At 49.3% G+C, this 20,996-nt stretch overlaps 1 protein-coding gene across 1 annotated transcript; it reads right to left on the bottom strand.

The window, feature by feature from the left end:
- Window positions 1–1,518: 1,518 nt before the first annotated feature.
- On the bottom strand, window positions 1,519–19,009 carry TGFB3 (transforming growth factor beta 3). Its single transcript, XM_039552482.1, has 7 exons — window positions 18,386–19,009; window positions 12,816–12,979; window positions 11,381–11,510; window positions 9,763–9,870; window positions 8,800–8,971; window positions 8,205–8,358; window positions 1,519–5,930 (listed from the first exon to the last, which is right to left on the bottom strand). The coding sequence occupies exons 1-7, from the start codon at window positions 18,867–18,869 to the stop codon at window positions 5,772–5,774; spliced, it is 1,371 nt and encodes a 456-aa protein (XP_039408416.1). The 5' UTR covers window positions 18,870–19,009; the 3' UTR covers window positions 1,519–5,771.
- Between the last annotated feature and the right edge of the window lie 1,987 nt (window positions 19,010–20,996).

Below are 20,996 nucleotides of genomic sequence, written 5' to 3'. Positions count from 1 at the left end.
AGAGGCTGGACATGAGCCAGCAATGTGCACTCACAGCCCAGAGAGCCAATTGTATCCTGGGCTGCATCCAAAGCAGCGTGGGCAGCAGGGTGAGGGAGGGGGTTCCTCTGTTCTGCTCTGGTGAGACCCCACCTGGAGTGCTGTGTACAGCTCTGGGGTCCCCAGCACAGGAAGAACAGAGACCTGTTGGAGTGAGTGCAGAGGAGGGACACCAAGATGATCAGAGGGATAGAGCACCTCTTCTGTGAAGACAGACTGAGAGAACTGGGTTTGTTCAGCCTGGAAAAGAGATGGCTTAGAGGTGACCTAACTGGGGCCTTCCAGTACCTGAAGGGAGCCTACAAGACAAAAAGTGACTTTTTACAAGATCATGTCGTGACAGGACAAGGAGGAATGGATTCAAACTGAAAGAGAGTAAGTTTAGATTAGATATAAGGAAAAAATTCTTTACTGTGAGGTTTATGGGGCGCTGGAACAGGTTGCCCAGGGAAAATGTGGATGCTGGAACCCTGGGGATGTCCAAGGCCAGGCTGGATGGAGCGCTAAGCATCATGGTCTAACGGAAGGTGTCCCTGTCCATGGTAGGGGGTTGGAACTACATGATCTTTAAGGTCCCTTCCAACCCAAACCATTCTATGATTCAGTGATCTTGCCTAATCAGCTAAGTAGAATGGGAGACAAAGAATATCACCCTGCACAAAGATCACAACCCTCCTGAAAGGGGAAGAAATAAGTCTGTGTCTTCAGAAGGTACCATTTGGTATTGCTTGGTTTAAGTTAATAGTATCAGCATAAACCAGCATAGGGGACAGAGATTCTGCCTGAAAGCTGTTCACTAAGTTTGCAGGACGTGAGAAACCAATAATGGAGGGAGGTGGGGGGATGGGGGTGGGGCCAGGGAGGAATGGGTTGCCATAAACTGCAACTGTAAAGAAACATTATTCTGTACTAGATAGAAAGCTCCTTATCCCTAAGTGCATTTTCCATTAAATCATAGGCCAATACTGGAAAGGGCCCAGCATTTGTTGAATGCCTTCAGACCATCTCTGCATCTTTCTAAGAAACCTAGCCCTATGTAAGGGTGTTAAAAAGCAGCCAAGTAACTGAGATCTTTAATCTTGGAAATTGGTCTTTCCTAGAAACACTGTGACATCCAAAGTGCCGTACCATATTCTTTCTGAAATTATGCGTGTAAGTGGCATCTCAAATGCATTACTGTCATTTAGAGAGCGGCAGCCATTAATTAACAGTTTTCATTTGCTGTATTTCTTGTTGATACACCAGAATTCATTTCTAAGACAATCTATTTCATAATGAGTAAACTGTCTCATCTCTTCTCTGTTGACTTGTTGCATGATAAAGGATCTTGCATTTGTATCTGAAGCCTCTCTTCAAGAGAGGACAAGAGACACTGAGCTTTGTTGTTTCTATCTGTCACTTCTGGAACTGCATAAAAAATTAACCAGGATTTAAATTAATTCCCTGTATGCAAAAGAAAATACTGGTAAAGCAGAGATCTGAAAGTCCAGGTGTTCTTTTACTAAACATAGTAATTTTATACAGCTTTTTACCAATATTTTCTAGTGATTTTGAATGTAAAAAATAATAGATGTTATTTTTAAAGGATTAGAAGGCATATTTGCATCCTTGCACTATATCCAAATTGCTGCTGTTACTCTAAGTCACAATTAATGTAGGTAATAGGCAGCCAATAAGACCACAAAGTAGTATAGTTTTCCAAGTGTGTAGACACTGTTGACTCCATATGTATTGAAAACTGTATTTTCATGGTTGATTTCATTGCCTTTCAATCACCTATTAGAGAAGACAAGCCAGTACTACGGAGATGATCTTTTGTATGCCACTAGAAACACTTGTAGTGGGCAAGAAACCTTTTCTGCACAATGGAGCTGGCTCTAAAGCTGCATTCTGGTCACTCTGTGATACTGAGCCTGCCCTGCATTGGACCTGAGATCATATTGAAGACATCTGCCTCCAAGACATTGCAATGGATCCTCTTCATGGGATGGCTGTAGTGATTGTATTTACAAAGTAACCTGAGCCAGACCTCCTGTATATTTGCTGTGGTGAGGACATTGTAGTCACAGGTAAGGAAAGCTTCAGATCAGCACAGAAAGATAAGAAAAGGATCTGTGAACTGAGAAAATGAAAATTTGATATCTACAACAGAGAGACATAAGACATCCCAGGACCCAGCAGAACAGAGCTGTGATGTTGCCAGAGGAGTGGACAGGTACGTTTGTCTTCTATCACTTTGGGGCACAGTCCATCTTTCTGACTGAGTGTTTTGATGTCTATTGGTTATGGAAAGGTGAAACACCAAGCAGCATATCCCAGGCCACACAGGGTAACAGGTAACAGGGATGTGCTTTACGTAAGTGCAATGAGATAGCTAGAGACCATCCAATTCAAAGCCCAGGGAACAAAGACTCATTTAGTCTGCCAAGACTACTCTTTGCTGAGGTGTAAGTGTACGTTCTGTACTCACCGAAGCAGTGTTCTTTTCAGAGCTCTACAGTGCACTACAGCCTGAAAAATAAGGTGTTCAAGTTTAGGTCTAGACCTTTTGCATGCTATAATAGTTTGCCACAGAGAAACGGGGACTGCACAGATGGTTGGTTGATCATCTGTGTAGGATCTGCCTTATGGCACTACAGAATAGGTTTTTTCACTCTTTCTAACCATTGATCTTTGTTAAAGAGACAAACTGTGCTGGGATTGTTTTCATCAGCTTTTGTTTGTTTCTGAAAATAACAAAAGGGAACTGTTGAGAGCTGTATTCAGTGTTGGCAATGAAGATCCCACTTTTTCTTTCCCATTGTCTTCTTCAATTTGCAAGCTAGTAACAGCATAGTAACTGCCCTCTGCCTTCTCACACAAGTGTCCTGAGTTATTTTGGTATACTTTCACCCAGGAGTGTATTCAATCTGTTACTAAACCGCATGTAGCTAGTATAGTTTGTTGCTGAATTACAGCTAAAATACCCCTAGAAAAGTTACTTTAAGAAAATGAATTCAGAGCCTGTCTCACAAATCTAATTCTCAAATGTTGCTAGGAAAATGGAAGGCTGAACAGAAAAGCAGTAACTGAAATGTGTCTGATTTCAGAAATTACTTTACCCAAGAGTGAACCTGTGTCCGTACTGGTTGGCTACCCCAGGACTCTTCATCCCTGATTTTCCATTGCCATTTTGTCTCCTTTGCCTAGAGGCAAAAGGCTTGGTCTTTCTGCCATGCCTTCCTGTCACTGAGGAGCATCAGTGAACAAGGGTTAGTAAGACAGTCCCATCTCAAGGGGCTGCCAGGGTTAATCCGTGGGTGGTTCCGATGTGCTCCAAGTGCCACACAGGACTTTGAGTGTGCAAGTGTTCTAGCTCAACCCTTTGCAGCTCCCCCTCTTTGCTTCCCCCCTTTATTAGCAAGGAAGCTCTTCAGTTGGATGGGGAGCAAAGCCAGCCCAGGGCTCAGGAGGAACAATGACCAAAGAACAGACTGCAGCTTGTAAACCAAAACCTCCCTTAGGGCTGCTACTAAAAGGAGATCAGAGAGAATTCCTATATGCTAATAGGCATCTGGATTTCTCACACACACACACTCTCTTGTAGCTAGTAAATTTCTGGCCTATCAGCATGGTAGTGTAGTCATAAGGCATTTATTTGCTCCCTCCCTGGGCAGGCAGCAGGGAAGCATGGGCATGGAGAGCTGCACAGAGCACAGCAAAACTGTAGTGCTGCAGGACTGATCAGAGGTGCACCTTTCATCATCACACCTATGACACAGGTCAGGGAGCCCCAGACAGATGAAAAGGATAAAAGCACTGGGGTGTGCCCTGGCCAAAATGTCACACAGCTTGGCAGGCTGCCTCCACTGACCCACCCTTGCTAACCCTTATCCAGTTGGTGATGGTGCAGGAAGGGCTGTTTATGGTTTATTAAGGCATTTGAGTTTACATGGTTTGGCAGCCTCACATAGGGTATAGGGAAGCAGCCACTGTTGTGAAGGGCTTGATGGAAGAGCTGGATTCTGAGCTGACCGTGGAGAGCCCTGGCTGCAAGCGATTAACCAGCTAGGTGTCATTTTACGCTCAGTTGCTGGGGACCAGGAACTGGGAGGAGACAGGGAGGAACCTTTGTGGTCTCTAGAACATGACTTTTAAGTAACTGTGTTTCGGGAAGTCAGAGACAACCTCTGAGTCTCATGGCATTCAGCACCAGAGATTTTTACCTCTGGGAGTATCTATGGCTGCAAAAGCCCATTTAAAAGACTACATTGATTTTTTGCCTGGGCAGCATCTGTAATCTTTTTTATGAGCATCAAATCAGTACATGAGAGGAAGGGTGTGTTATTTACCTGTATGTACAGGTCTGTACTGGCAGACCATGTATATCTTCAGATGGACATATGACATTTGTCAGCTGTGGCAACTGCATTGCCTTGGATATTTAAACAGTATTGTTGAAAGTGTTTTATGTTTGAGGGGAGCTTTATATGAATCTGTCAAAAGCAGATGCCAGCAGTGATGTACATGTCTGAAGAACTAGGCTGGGATAGGGCACATATACACTGGCTACAGTTTGAGGTTAGTAAGAAATTTCCATTTTGGGATTTTCTTGCTGACCTAAATTCTATCTGTTCTTTTTAAGAAACATTTTGGAAAGGGTAAAAATTTTAGACTGAGTATGCCACAGCAGTAGCAGTTTAAAAACAGCAAATCATCTAACCCTCCAACAAACAACTTGCTTGTGAAAAAATTAGCATCTCCCCCCACCCCCCAAATATTTATTTTTTACAAAGTTTTTGAGATTACTATTTTTTAAGTCTTGGCAGGTGAGACCAAGTTCAGGTCATCATGCAGAACAGGTGCAGAACACCCCAAGGCACCTCACAAACCACAAGAGCCCAGAGGTCTTCAGGGTGTGTCAGATCACAAATGAATAGGCCCAATATTCAGGTACCCACAGATGCTCCTGCCCTGACCCCAAAACTCTCTCTTACAAACTCCAGGAAGGTAAAAGAGCTGAATGGAGACATCAGTCCCTCTGCAAATGGACTCAGCACCCTCTTTCTTTGTATTTGCCCACCCTTGGTAGGCTGACTGGGAGCCTTGCAGTTTGCATTTGGAAACCAATAGCCAGGATCTGTCAACTGAACTTAAGAGGTTTGGCAGACACAGTTTCAGCTGTAGGACTCCTGGAGCACAGCTTTGAGGAGCAAAAGTCTAAGTGTGTCTCTGAGCATTTCTTCTCTTAGCAGCTTCCCTGCTTGGTGCATTTTCCTTCTCTAAGGAAACTTTCAAAAATTCTTCCTACAGGGAAAACCTTTAATACTTCAGGCTAATGGGGAGGGCTGAGGTCTTAAGATAGCTAAAGCAAGAATAGAAAACATCTCCCCTTTTCCATTCCCCCTTTCACCTGCTTTCTCATTCTCTTGCTTTCCCATCTCAACCACCCAGCATTCAAATACACAGCAGTTCTTCCACATTATCCTTTTCTTCCACACCAACTGTCCAGACATTTTGGAGAGTGTGGCCTTTGTGTCACCACAGTAACTCCCAAAAGGAACATTACACTGCCAAGACGACCAAGGAGTGTTCCAGAAGAAATCCCCAAGGGCTGCCAGATTCTCAAAGTTTGGCACTTGGCCCTCAGCATGCGTAGTCTCTGACCCCCAGTTCTCTTTGTGTTAGCCTGGGAGCAGGAGAGTGGGTGCTGACAGTTTTTTTTCTTGGCTTTGGGTGGGCCAGGGGGCCTTTCAGCTGCACTTGCAGGATTTCACCACCATGTTGGAGAGCTGCTCCACTTTGGGGGTCCTCCCGACATAGTACAAGATAGTGAGTGGCTCCAGGTCCTGGGGAACACAGCAGGGCGAAGCAGATGCCTCAGGGTTCAGCGTGTTATATAAACCCAGCACCTGCAGGAACAAAATAAATGTCGTTACAAGGTCGGGAATACATTTAAGTTGGTTGAGGACAGGAAGGGGCTGCCAAGTCAACAAGTCTCTAGGTGTTTGCACTGTGCTCATCAGAGGGTATTTCCCTGAGGTGAGTAATACTCCCCTATCACTTCCTGATCATGGCCTGCTTCTAAATGGTCTCACCTGTCCTGGCCTGACTCTTAGGAGTTTTTTGGGGTTTTTTTCTAATTGTAATACCCTTGCTCTCTGTGGCTGATGCCTAGGGGTTGAAGGAGTGCAAGTAGTTGTCTCCTTTCATCTCTAATTTGGTACAGCAGTGTGTCACAATTTTTGCTTTTAACAAGGTTGGGTGTAACCAGCCTGAGGCCATGCTGTCTTGGATTCTATTAAAGAAACCAGAAGAAAGAATATCAGTGCTGCTTATTTCAACCAACATCTCCAGATAGCACTGGATGGATGCCAGTCCTCTCAAGTATCCACAATTCCCTCCCTGCTTTGAACTGTCTGATGCCTTCTCCCTTCACTCCATCCTCCAAGTCATTACACTATAATACTGGAGCCAGGACAGTGTCCTGTGGGACCCCACTGGATTCTTCCTCCCAGCTGGCCCGAGCCCACAGATGACTATACACTGCAGCCACGTAACCACTACAGAACAGTTGCCACATTTCTTGCCAGAGGTGACCACTTCTCAGCAGTGAGCATGATCTCACCTGCACTACTGTGGTCTCTTTAGTGCTTCTCTGGTATAAATGACAGGGTCTGGCACATTGTATTTTAACTACTTTATAGTCTTTGGGGATAAGAGGTGCTAAGGATACATCCTGTTCTATCATCCAGATCCATGTAATCACAGTTGTTGTGGTACAAACTCTCTGGGATCCTAAGCAAAGTACCCCTGGCTGTACCACAGGGTATCATGTGCTCCGGGGCCACTACTCAACAGCAAGTTAGACAGGAGAGAAGTCTTCTTTTTGTCAGGTCTTTCCTAAGCAGTGCTGGCAAGCTGTCAGCAGCTGTATTGTTCTAAAGTTTTCTTCTATGACCTTAACGCTTGCTCATTTCCTTTCTTGCTTAAGATCATTAGGAGTCATTCTAAAGTCTCCTTTCTCTCACACTGATTCAGTCCAGTTACCTTCTAGAGAGCTTCTCAGGACAACCAGATGGTAAAGCTACATGCCCATTACTCTTTCAAAGCTGTTCATTCCCTTGCTTTGTCTTGTGCTTACTGCCCAGCATCTGTTCACTTCTTCATTCCCACAGATCAGCTGTTCCCACTGATATTAGTCCTTGAGCTTCAGTGAACCTTACTCCTATGCAGACTCTCAAGCTGTCAAGAAAATGTTAGCATCTTTTCTGAAATATTATCTTTACCAAGTTATTTATTCTTCAGCTGAATCTGCTTTTCCCACTAACTTTTTTAGTGAAATCTGAAGTTAATTTGGTAGTGAGCTGTTACATTATCTGGATTGCTGCCTTTTGTCTTCTGTGGGCAGAAGCACAGGATTTTCCTCCGCCTCTTCCTGCTTCAGCAGTGGACTGTCTGATCCTTTATCTGTCTTCTCCTCTTGATACTTTTCCAATGCCTGTGCTATTCTATTACTTTTATTTCCTTCCACTCTAGCCAGGCTTAGACTGTATTCTTCCCAAAGACTCACCAGAGGTTATGCCTAAGTTACCTAAAGATATTTGCTTTCTGCCAAGTTTTCACTCAAAAATCTCACTGCCTAGTAATTTCCTCCCTGCTGTAGTCAGGTAGGATTTATGCAGCTGTGAGAAAGGAGATCTTACAGAATGGGTATGTTCACTTCTGGAAATGGACATGGATTTCCCTACACTTTTAAGTTATAGCTGCCCCTTTAGGAGCAGTAGGCACATGCCATTGCACAACAGTTTTTCATGACAACCTGGCACAGAGTGTAGAAAAATCCTCTGTCCAGTGCAAACTGCAGGAGAAATTTACAAAGAAGGTAATAACCAAACTGATGTTTGATGTGAACAATTCAGTTAATACTATGGCCACTACCAGGTATACCCTAAAACCATCAGTCCTGCTGTTTCACATCTTACCCAAGAGACAACAGCATCTTTCTCGTCAAGATTTGCCTGAAAGCACAGGCAGGTTTTTTTCTGCAGTTTCCTTGGAATGTTTTTCACAAATGCTGATCTGAGCTGCTTATGCTGCTTTGAAGAGACTGGATATTAATCAGACTTAGGGAGGAAGGGGGAATCACAGCCACAAGCCCTGGCAGGACAATATACTGGATGTACCGTGCTGTGAGTGGTGTCTGCGCTGCGAAGGTACGGACAAGGGCCTGAACAAAAGTTAGCAAAGTAGCCCTTCGGCTCGTGGACCCATTTCCAGCCAAGGTCCTGTCGGAAGTCAATGTACAGAGGACGCACACAGCAGTTCTCCTCCAGGTTCCTGAAACACAGCAGTGAAACACAGTGAATCTAAAGGGAGGCCTTACATGTGGTTCTGAGATGCAGCTTCCTGAGCAGGACTCGTACCAGCAGTGCCGGTGGGACGTGGTGGCTGCGTGTGCCAAATACCAGGAGCGGCACAGTGAGGCAGCAGTGGCAGCTCTCCCACCGCCCCTGCGAGGCAGCACCCAGCTGCTCCAGCAACTGGCAGGGGGCTGCTGTGGGGCCCCGCCCAGCCTGCATTCCAGGAAGCCGCTTGCGGGTCTCTTTGAACCAGTGGCTCTGCGAGATGCACACAGCAACTCTGCTGAACTGGCCAGTGGCCCTTCTGGCACCATGGTGACCCTCAACCCCCTTGGAGGGCTCTGCCTTTCCCGGTGGCATGGAGTCTCGCCAGGCCCGCCCACCTCAGGCATAGGATCGGAGCAGGTTTCTCACTTACCGGAAACAGTAGTTGGTATCCAGGGCCCGTTTCTTCCTCTGGCTTCCCAACACAGGGCTCTCCAGTCGATGTGGGGGTAACATCATCAAGATGAGGTGGGGATTATGCAAATCTTTCTGCTTCTTCAGGCGTCCCAAGTCCCCACGGCCATAGTCATCCTCACTGTCAATGCCTTCAGAAAAAGAGGATCCACAAAGAAGAAATCGGCATGGAAATGGAGGATGCAACAAGACCTTTCAATGCATTTAACACTCTCATGCTTGCTCTTGAACCAGGTTCAGGCACCATGTCCATTTACTACAGGACTTCTTCCCTCACAGGGACCCCTTTATTTCTAATGAATTTGACTGCCGCAGGCCTGAAATAGAGGGTTTCGGGCCACCTGTTTTACCATTTGCAAACTGCTGGTGGGGCCATTAATCCATCCCACTCACTCCTGGCTTGAGTCCCAGGACAGGCAGGAAGATGAATGGTTTAAAGAAGATGTCAGATAATTGGCACTCTGGAGAACAGCCTCAGAAATGGAGCCTGTGGGGGCCAGTGGCTGCTGCCAGGGCTGCAAGCCAGGAGGTTCCTAGTTCTTAGGCCAGCCAAGCCACTGACTCTCTGAGCCACCTCACACAGGATGCCTAACTTCCTTGTGTTTCAGTCACCCTAACTGGAAAGCAGAGCCTCTGTGGAAATCTGAGAAGGCATCAAGTTGAACTTCCCAGAGAGACACTGAAATATAAAATTATTCCTTTCTGCAGACACTCATGCAAACCCACCCAGCCTGCCCTTACTTCTTTTTGTAACCTATATATATAGTGTATATACCCATATAATGAACATGCAAACCCAGATTTAAGACAAATGTTACACAGTGTAAAATGCTCAAATACACAAAGCAAGACCTCATTTTTTCTTTAGATGCTTGAGGCTTTCCCTTCCCCAACGGCCTGCCCAAACCCAGCTCTTTATCACCTTTGAACTTGATCTCCAGGACTTCATGCAGATTCTCCAAGATGTCCCCATTGGGCTGAAAAGTATGGCAAGGACAGTGTATGCTAATTTCCAGGCCAAGGTTGGACTCTGCAAAGAAGATGACTCTGTGAGAAACAGTCTTTCACAGCTGGGACAGCTCCTGGCATAAGGAAGTTTTAAGGAAGTTTTACAGATACTGTGTTAACTCCTAGACAGTGGGTTGGTCTCAAAGTCAGGGATGCTATCAAAGTTGAGGAACAGAAGCTGCCTTGGGAAGAATAGGAAGAAAAATCCAGTAGTTTCACCTTTGCCAAAAGCCTTGCTCTTGCTAAAGTGAACATTCTGGAGAGGTAAGAAGGGTAGCTGCTTGTTACTTTTTTAAGGCTATTCAGCATCCAAAAGCATTTGTGAGCTTCAAGGAGCTCCCCTGAGAAAAAAAGTATTTTGAAAAGCTGGCTTTTGTTGTCTTTTAAATCAGTTTTGCCATCCTCAGTACCTATTATCTGGCTTCCACTTAGTGTCTGAAGGAGAAATCTGAAAATAAGCAAGTTGGATATGGACAAGTAATTTCACTGGAAGCATTTTTCTCAGCAGCTGCAACCTCCTGTTTTGTTGAAGTGCTAGCAGTCTAAGTCACACAGACTTTCCAGAGGCAAGTCTACTTTCATAATAACTTCCTGGACCAGTCATGCTGTGTGGGCCTGACTAAAGGAACATAAAACTCTTATGAAAGCTCCTTTTTTATGTTGTGCCATGAATTAAAACATCTGGCTTCCTGGGGCATTGACAAGGTACCTAGCACCTTTTTTCCTCAGCACTATATATACTCTCTGATGTCTTGTCAGCTAGTGTGCCTGCCCAGAGCTTGCTGCAGTTCCAGCTCTGAACTTCAGCCATCAGGACACAATTTAGATTGCTTGAAATAGGAGGAGCCTGCAAGCTCACAGCTTACCCTTCCAGGGAGCAGCTGCTTGCCAGTACCTGCATTCCAGTCTTCAGTGGCACCTTCTATCTGTGAGGCCAATCCAGCCATCGTGAGTCACGATGCCGTATGCTCCAGCTGTGAATGGGGTCAGTGTTCTTGCTGGGAACTGCCCCATAACTATCTGTTGGGCTGTCCAGTGGTGGCAGAGGTATGTCTTCTGCAGTGTTAAAGCTTCCATCTGTCTAGGTGTGTCAGCCTCTGGTATTTCCTCACCTTTATACCTGACAAGCTGTACACAGCTAAATAAACCAGGATCCTTGCTGCTTTTTCCCCTACTAGATTTGCTCTAATAGACATGAAAATTTAAACAAAATATTTGTAATTTTCTATGATCATTTAGACAAGCAGAGGGGTCCCTTCTGCACTTAGTGTAAAGAATTTCCTCCAGAGAATGAATCCTCATTCTGACTCAGCCCACCAAGCTACATGGTGGGGCCTCCAGGAAAGAGCCAGGAATCTAGCAAATGTCACACATTGAGGAAGCTCTCTGGAGGAAGGCTTGTTCTCACACTGAAAGAACCTGTAGTCTGTGTGAACAGGGGAGTTCAAAGATTGACAGCTTTGAAAGATTGCTGTCAAAATTGACCCCATTTCTATGGGTGCCTTAATACCCGGTCCAGCTAAGATCCCTACCTCTGTGCAGAAGCCACTCACGCACGGTCTCGGTGACATCGAAGGACAGCCACTCGGGGGAGCCCCGTGTCTGCACATTCCTGCCACTGAGGTACCGCTGCTTCGCTATGTGCTCATCTGGCCGAAGGATCTGTGTCAGAAGGAGCAATAGAAGAAATCAACCACTGCCATGCAGAAGGAGGGGATAGCTTTCAGTCTTTTCTTCTCCCACAGCTTGCTAAAAACTCATTCAGAAGGTTGGTCTTGGCAAGTGAGACACCCGGAATACCCTGGCTTAGGTGAGGAGGACACACTTCACAACCAACTTGAACTCCAGAGATCTACACAATGCTTACTTCTATGTCCTCAGCAGCCTATCTCTCTCAGTTCAGAACTGTTTTGGGGCACACATCCAGAGGCAGAAGCTCACGGCAATTCATTTAATGGATGGGTTTGTTTTTGTATACACCTGTGGAATATGGATCTGGATTTCAGAGTAGAACCACCAGTGGTAACTACAGCATCTTGCCACAAGTCACCTGCCCAGCAAGCCAATTTACTGAGTTCTCACTGTGGCATTTTCAGGTGTCCTACACTCTTCAACTTGTATCAAAACGCACCAGGGCTGTTCAGGTTTGGAGACCTTCTGCCTTTGCTCTGACATCTCTTCTCCCTTCAGACAATCACAGCACATTCAAGGTGTTCCTTCCTGCAGACCCCAGGTTGACTCCACAGACCACTGAACCTATGGAGAAGCTCTGAGATCACCTCCTTGTCAGTTGTGTCATCTGGTGGAGAATTGCTCTGATCTCTGAGACTGGATTCCAGGACATCCTCAAGAGCTACCACCCAAAGACAATTTTAGCTGCACTCTTACAGAAAAGTGGACAGACATCAGCCTGTGGGAGTGTGATACCTGGATGCTAAACTGTATTGTTAGGTGGTCCAGTTCAGCCTATTACCACTTCCAAGCCAGAACCAGACCTTATTCTGTCAGAGTCCCTAGGTTCAAAGAAAACTCCAGAGAAGTACATGGATTAACAGGTGGCCTGAATTGTGCTTCTGGGGAGCTTCTGCTGAAGGGAACATTGAAAGGAAGCACTATTTTTCTGGTAAATCAATGACAGAGAGTTCTATCCATTGGATTAGCACCAACTGTACTGCAACAGTCAAAGAAATAAAACTGCCAAGGGTCCTACACATGCAGATGTGACAGAAGAGTCAAAGCTGCTCCACTGATGAGGGGCTCCCCTTCCAAGTGGGAAAAGGGTAGCACCACACTGTAAAGGGAAAGGAGGGTGACCATATCACTGCATAAGGTGAAGAAACCTGGGTTGCAGCATGCACTTTCTTCTCTCTCTCTCTTCTCTGGCTCTGCACGTATCAGTTGAGACAACCATTAAGGAGTCAAGCTATTCTGGGCTGAGACACTGGGGAAGGTGATAACAATACTCACCTGGAAGAGCTCAATGCGTTGCTCACTGCGTTTGGAGCTTGGGTTGGGCACGCGCAGCACCCGAAACTCAGCTCGGAATAGGTTGGTGCTGTTCTTCTCTGCTGACGACACATTAAAGCGGAACACATTGGAGGTGACACCTTTTGGACAAATGCCCAACTCATCTAGGAGAAATAAGTATAGAAACACTGAGAACCACATCTCTGAGGGGCAGAATCTCCAATAAATATTGTTTGAGAAAGAGCTTTCTGGTAGAGACCTGTCATTCAAACATCTTGCCACCTGTGAAGCATGGCTATCTAGCTCAAGATAACACAGGAAAATTCACTCAAATTTGGCCTACACTGCAACATTTTGCAAACATTCCCACTACTGCCATTGTTATTTCAATGCCACAAGACAGAATCAGTAGAGATCAACCACAGTATGTTTATTATTATGTCTTCTAACTCTGCTCATCAGATGTTGCTAATACTCATGAGTTGGCTGCATCCAAAATGACAACCCCAGTCCAGGCAATGGGGCAACCTTACTTGCAGTTAGTGGGGCCTATTCCTAACAGCGAGGATGCTGTGATTCTGCTCATGATGGAGACATGAAGCCACGTATGAAGTGATCCCATTACTGCTGAATCTTAGGTTTTACAAACCTTGACATTGCCTTCTAGAATGGAAGCCACCCAGTGTCAAAAAACACAAAGCACGAGGTGTTGAAGACTCTTTAAGGCAGTGACTATCCAATGTGTACTTAAAGAACTTGGGTTTAAAATTGGTTCTCACTCATGACCTGCAGAAGGAATTCATTAATAGTACTGGGCCTGTGGAGATCACACACATGGGCAGGAAGTAATACAGCAATCTTCTGCTTCCATGTGTACCTGCTGAACAGAAAAACCCATTTCACAGATGCTTCAAAAGAGAGGAGGTAAAAGCTATAAGGTACAAAACAGAGTCCTCAAGAGCAAATAACTCTTCAATGGGACCATTTTGGTCTCAGGTAAGTCTTTGTTGTTGCTGTTGTTTCTCTCCTATTGACTTGTTAGACTTCAAGGCTCTAGCATCATGAAAGCTTCCTGCAGACAAGACACAGCAGCTCTACGTCCAGGTTTGTTTGCAGCCCTGCAGAGCCTCTCAGATGACCTCTGACTGTTGTCCAATGCAGCAGGAGGCTCTTATATCTGCTGATATTTAAGTTGCTTCTAAACAAACAAACAGAAAGAAACAGAAAGAAAAACTATCCCCTGTTCCCAGACACAGTTCCAGCCTGTGACAAATAAGCTAGAAGCCCTAGCTGGAACAACCTTCAAGTTACATTCCTGAAGTCCTGCAGGCCCCTCTTCTGATCCCACCATCACTATCTCCCCTGAGAAACAGCTTCTGAAGATAGGATAGCGTGAAACAGCACCTCAGTGCAGAGGTTCACCTCCCATACCAGAATCTGATTTCAGCAACACTGATGTACGCTCATCAATGGAGATTAGGGTCTTCCCCTTGTGCTATACTCAATTTCAGCAAGCAGGACCCTGCCAGTTTTCAAGGATGTATTTTTAGGGTGCTGAAATTTTACTCAATAAGCTAACCAGATGCTCACATTGGGCTTTAATTGGAGGAGGTTTTGTCATTACTACTACTGAACAGAACAGCATTCCCATACAGGAAAGTCTCTAGCTGTTATTGAAGAGGTGGCTGTTCACAAATCCCAGGAGACCAGACCCCACTGCAGGCACGAACTCAGCCCAAAAACCCCGCAACACAAAGAGTACTCCCAGCCACACACAAATGCCTATTGTGGGGACTCCACCCCTGTGATCAATTCAAGGTTTGATGCTGCAGAAAAGTCCAGCAGAAAACTCATGTTCTCATTAAACCCAAGATCTCATTAAGTGCCCAAAGACATCTTCCTAGCTGAAGTCTAACACTGATTACGTTCTGCGTCCTAGACCTAGGCAGATACTGTGTTTCAATAGCCCCCGAAGCCGCTTTGCACGCCTAGCCCTATTAATAGTGCTGTTAACAGCCTGCCCTTTCACTTCAGACCTGACTGCCTGGCCGTAAGGGGTGTCCCAATTATCATCAGAAATGCCTTTTTGCATCAGACCACTGGTCAGCCTAGCTCAGTAAGTTTCCAACAGTAGTGCTTTATCTGACAATCTATTTAGAGGCTGCAAATCTGGTCCTACAGCACAGTGCTGATAAGAGACAACTAATGCTTTATCATCTCCTTAATGTTTTTGTCTAAATTAGACAGCCATGGTGGTAAGACATTACATCTATTGTATTTCACCTGCTGTCCCCACATTGCTTTCTACCTACTTCACCATCAAGGTGCTGGTCTTGGGAGACTTCCCCAGTGAAAACAGGAATAGCTCTTTTCCCTTCCCTAAAAGTTTCACGTTCCCTTTGCACCCTGGGAACAAGCCCTCTGTGATGCAGACATGGAGCTGTGTTCTGGTTTCACTCTGAGCCCTGTGAGGCTGGAGCCTGTTTCTCATAGCAGGGGGTTCAGGATACAGGTTTCACTCTCAGGAAACTTGACAGCTTTGGGGCAAAGTACTTTTTTGCACAAGGTCACAGGCAGAGGCAGCAAGGGGATTTTTCAGGGAATTTGGTCTAGTCCCAGCTGAGGTGTGTTAATCACACTGGAATCCAGATCTGTTCACCACCAGCACAGAACAAAGCCTGGAGGCAATATTCCTTCGAGTTCTCCCAGTCCACAACTCTCAGTGGCAGTAACCACGCCTGGAGACTGGGAATCTGTGGTACCCTGTGCACCCATGCCAGGCTATGTCTGGTATGACATATCCTCACAACTGGACCCTGCTATTACTGTGGAGTCCAGACAGCCCAAAGCTGTTCACTGCACCAATGATAACACCAGTAGCCTCTTTGTGTGGATAATGTGATACAGACATCAGGTTCTTTTGGGAGCTTCCACCTTCCTCCTACTGCTCTAAGTGAGGTGCAAGCTCACCACATGCTGCTGATGCAGCAGAAACAGCTGTTGTTTATGGCAAGCCCCAGGAAAGCTGATGGCTGTGCAGCTCAAGTTTGATGAGAAGGAAGGGCAGGCTGTCTGTGAGCAGGTATTGCCTCACTCTGTATTATACCCCTGAATCACCAAGGTGTTTCATGCCAAAGCTACATAACTTTAGAGAAAAAAGTTGATCCATCTGGAACTCTGCAGGTGGCAGGTTTGGAGGGAATAGATGCTTGGCTGTAGTGACCCATGACTTTAATTGCCTTGTCTCTCAAGCTGCCTTGGAAAATGGCATTTGTTTTTCCTCAGGAAGGTAAGAAAAAAAAAGCTACTTGCAGCACCATTGCAGATGCTCCCCAAGCTTGAACATAACCAAGTCGGTGGTTAAGGGAGTCTGATCCACCCGAGTTTTACAAGATCCCTGAAGTGAATGGCTGGTCAAAAGTGCATTACTCTCTGAAAGAAAGTCCCTTTTAGTTTAGGCAGCGTACCCGAGTCACAGGGGAAAAGACCATTCTGTGATTCACCAAGCAGCTCAGAAAAGGGATGGAGAACTTGGCTCTCCCCCCTGCTATTTTTGCTCCTCAGCTCTCCTCATGTTTGGGCCTTGCATCTTTGAAAAGGATGGGTTCTGTGAGCCAATATGATGCTTGGCTGGAGCTAGAACAGTTTGTGTGAGTGTGCACACATTTCAGACTTGTCTGTATCATCACTGCAGTTCCTTCAGTGGAGTAGTCCTCCCCTTCCTCCCCCCCTCCCCAGGAGACTGGCTTTGGCTCAGAGCATGCTCTTAGATCACCACCTGGCACAGTGACAGAGTCATGGGAAAGTTGAACACCAGCCACTTCTAAAGACACGGGGCCAAATTCAGCCATGGTGTAAGCGATGAAACTCCCCAGGTTTCAAAAAGAGCATGTCTCTTGACACCATAATCTGTCTGGAGCTAGTCTCTCCCAATGGCACCAAATTTCAAAGTTCCCTCTTTCTCTGGGTGGTGGCATCTACACTGCCCACTCCCAGACATTTAATCTCAGCACTACTTGGTCTTTTGAACCCACTCTCCCAGTGTCCAATGGGGACATGGGACAGGATCATTCATTTCCACAGGAATCTTCCCAAAGCCACAATCCCTGCTCATCACTCCTTTTCACGCACTGTTTCTTCATTCCACTTTCCCCTCAATTTTAGCCAAATCCACACCCCTAACTTCATTTGCCACTGTGGTGCTTTATGTTTTCCCCATTTCCTTCCCCCAAAAATGCCAGTGTATAGTGTGGCTGTACTATTTTGCAGACACTTGGTTTTCCCATATATGTTTACAATTTCACAAACGACACTTCAGCAGGTCAAAAATGCTGAAATACAGGTAACCTTTGCACTTTCTGTTCCTTGGATCTTGGTGTCTCCTGAGCTAGGAGCTGATCATATAACCATATGGAGTGCAGTCTGCCAGAGATTAAGTAAAATTTGTTGCATTACCATGCTGTAGTTTATTCCAGCTCATCATATGTCAAGATTAACATAAATCTGGCACAGTAACTGCATGCTGAGACTGCCTGCACCAAGTCACAGCTCCTCCCCAGAACTGCTGGTGTTCAAATCTTGTCCCCAGGACTGCACAACATCACAGGAGAACACCCTGGAAAGTGGTATGACTTCCAATTCCAATCTTCCAATTCCACGGAACCCTAAACAAACCAAAATGACTGCTTGTGCCTACATGTGCTCAGCATCTGCAATCTGCTTTGGGTTCATGTCTGCTCAGTCTCTGTCTTTGCATCTGCTCAGCTTCTGCACCTGAATCTGTTTAGTGTCCACATCTGGGCCTGCTCATTATCTGCTCCACACCTGCTCAACATCTGTCACGTTTCCTCAATTGTTGTGTTCCCTTGGGGCTCCCTTTGGCATCACTGTCTGTTTTACACCTGCTCAGCATCCCTGTTGTCTTCCACTCGCTCTCTGAATGCTCACACTATCTGAGTAACACCTTCGTCAGTGTCCTCCAAGAAGCAGTCTCTTCAGCAAGTGCCTCTCCACCTTCTCTACTGCCGGTGCGGGTGCTGAACGGACCGGACAGGTTGCCTGTATCTCTGCGGCAGGCGCTGAAGCTTCAGCAGGGAGGAGGTCGTCTACCTGCTGTCACCCAAACACCAGACCTGCGCCGTCTCCCCAGCCCGGTGCGCAGGATTCGCCCCGCCACCCGCACGGCTTCCCTTCCCCGCCTCGTCCCGATGCCAGGGCTCTAGGCACGGGCTTCTAGGCACAGGCTTGGCTCGCCGGGGACGGCCGGGGCCTGGGCCGATGCCGCTCCCGGGACCCCGCCAGCCACGGTCCCCGCTGCCAGCCGAGCCCCGCGCCGTCCCGCCGCCAGCCCGAACGCCCCCGCCCCGCGGCTCCCGCTCGCCTCCGCACCCGAGCGCGGCCAGGAGACGCGCCCTCCGCCCGCCTCCGCCCCGCCGGGGAAGCGGCCCCTTCCGTGGGGGCCCGGCGCCCCTCGGCCCCGGCTGGCCGCCCCTCCCCCGCGCCGGGTATCCCGGGCAGTCTGCCCCGCGGGCGTGGCACCGCGGCCGGCACGGGGGGAGCCCCGCACTTACTGTGCTCGGGGAGGCCCTGGATCATGTCAAATTTATGAATCTCTTTGGCATAGTATTCGGATTCGGTGTTGTCCTGAGAGCAGCTCTCTTCCTTCTCCTCCTCCATCTCCTCCAGCAGCTCCCGAGTGCTGTTATAGAGGGCCAGGATCTGGTAGGGCACATGGGCCGGCCCCACGGTCTCCGGGGGGCTGGTGAGCCGCAGCTTGCTCAGGATCTGCCCTCGGATGGCCTCTACCCTCTTCTTCTTGATGTGGTCCAGGTCCAAGGTGGTGCAGGAGGACAGCGAGAGGCTCACAGTAGCGAAGCTCAGCAGGGAGAGCAGCACCAGAGCCCTTTGCACGTACATCTTCATGTGCGAGGGGGCGGCGGCGGGGGCCGCCGGGAGAGACCCCCGGGCGGCGGCGAGAAGGCGCGGGGGACCGGGCGGTGTGCTGGCGGCAGCCTCCCCAGAACCCGCAGGCTGAGGCTTGGCGAGGAGGTGCATGAACTCACTGCGCCGTGCGCGGCTCAGGACTTCCAGGAAGAGCTGGCAGCGCTCCGCAAGGAGAAGCGGCAGGCGCCGTGCCTCGCCGCGCCGCGCTCCTTCCCCATGCGCCGCCCCGCGCCCCGCGGAGCCGGGGGCGCCCCGCCGCGCCGCGCCGCCGCACGTGTCAGCGGGCCCGCGCCGCCCCGCCGCCGCGGGGGGAGCGCCGCGCCCGCCCCTCTCGCTGCACCATTCATGCCCCCGCCGGGCCCCGCGCCCCTACATCGCCCGGTGCCCGGCTCTCGGCCCCCGGGAGCACGGCACCGCGGCGCTTCTCGCCCAGTCGGGAGCGCTGCCGCCGGGCCGTCCGCTGCGCCCGTGGGTTCCGCTGGCCGCCGTGCCCTGGTCCGCGCACCGACACCGCTCCGCACCGGCCCGCCCGCGCACACTACCGCTCCCCCGGCTCCGACGGTGAAATTTTATACCTCCCTCCCATGACGTCCCCGGGACGGGGCTCGAGCGGGGGAGGGAGCTGCAAGCCCGGCCTTCGACCGCGCCAGCCCCATGCTAATGGCTCCAGCAGCCGCACGGCCCCCGCCGCTTCCCGCCCCCACCCCCCCCCCCCGCCGCCCCTCGCGCGCGCCCGGGTGCAGCTCGCCCCGCGCGCCCCGGGCCCCTCCGCGCGGGGCGGCCCCGCGCTCCCTCCGACGTGGCCGCCGCATCGCCCCGGCGGCGGCGCGCGGGCGCCCCCTGCTGGCGCCAACCGGCCGGCGGCGGGCGGGCCCTTCGCGGTGGTCCGGGCGGCGCGGGGAGGCCCCTCCCGCTTCCAGCTGCGAAATCACATTAAAAGCCGCTAAAAATACCCCGAATATTTTCCTGGTGTGGTTTCTTTCCGAGGGAGGGAGGGGCTGGGCGTCGGAGTTCGGGCGCCGCGCTGCGGACGGGGGGCTGCGGCCGGACTGGCGGTCCCGCGGGCCGAAGGACGGTGGCGGCAGGGTCAGGGCGATGCCCCTCGGCCCTGGAGCAGGTGGCAACGAGAGCTCTGGGCGGCGCCCGGTCACGGCAGCCCTCGCTGCGGTGAAGGGGCTGCGTCGGGCATCCGCTGCCCTCGGAGGGGGCCAGGGCCACAGGCGGGAGACAAAGCACCGGCCGTGGATGGGGTTATAATTCATAGCCCGGACCTGTTCGGGTCTCTGTCCCGGGGCGTGCCCTCACTATGGTCGCCCGTCACTCCGGCCTCCCAGCTCAATGGCGCGGGCTGGGCCCGTGCCGGCTATCCCGAAGACCAGGGAGGAGTTCCCGGCCCGTGGAGCGAGCCCTTCTCTTGGCATCACCTGGGCCCTGCCCCCAGCACCCAGCCCTTCTCCTGGGGCGAGTAGAGGGGCAGGCCCTGAGCTCTAGGCTCTTTGTGCCTTCCCAAGCCATGGCAGCTGCTCGCAGCGCTGGCTGCGCTGCCGAAGGAGTCAGCCGACCCGCTGGGTTGGCGGTGTGTTGGAAAAGTGGGGCAGGGACAGCTCCTGCAGGGCTGTGGGCAAGGTGGAATCTGGGCAGAACTCTGTGGAAGCAAGTCCTGGATCTTCATGCTCTGGAAGAGGTGGGGCCGCAGCGGCATGTGGCCCCTTGGAGCATTGGTGTCCAGCAACTGCAGGCAACAGTGCAGCTGGAGACATCTGGAAACACCGGGCACAGCTGCAGGGAGCTTTCCCTCACCTGCATGTTTAGGGGCCTTGGGCTGGGAGAGCACTGCAAGCTCTGAGGACAGCAGCTCACCCAAGTCACGGAATGTGGAAGAGGTTGACAGGAAATCCATGGGGCAGCTGGGGTTGCTGGATGCCCTGTGAGCCATTTTGTGCAGCTCTGAGGAGATGTAAGGGTGAGCTGCTCACTGTTTGCTTGTGCTTTGCTTGGGGAAGAGGAATTGAGGCTTCTTTGATGGGGCAAAGATGTAACAAGATCTAATGGCTCCAAGATGATGTCAGACAAATTTTTACTTGAAGTAAGATGCAAATTCTGGCTGCTGATGTTAACTATCCATGAAATATTTTTATGTAGATTGGGATGGATGTTTCTAGAGCTCCCCAGGCACTTCTGAAATGAATTTTGGATGGTTTTCCACGCTGGGATCTCCTCTACCCTGCTGCCAGGTTG

Source organism: Corvus cornix, chromosome 5 (genome assembly GCF_000738735.6).
Source record: "Corvus cornix cornix isolate S_Up_H32 chromosome 5, ASM73873v5, whole genome shotgun sequence".
NCBI classification, from domain to species: Eukaryota; Metazoa; Chordata; class Aves; order Passeriformes; family Corvidae; genus Corvus; species Corvus cornix.
This window is presented reverse-complemented; position numbering and strand designations above follow the sequence as displayed.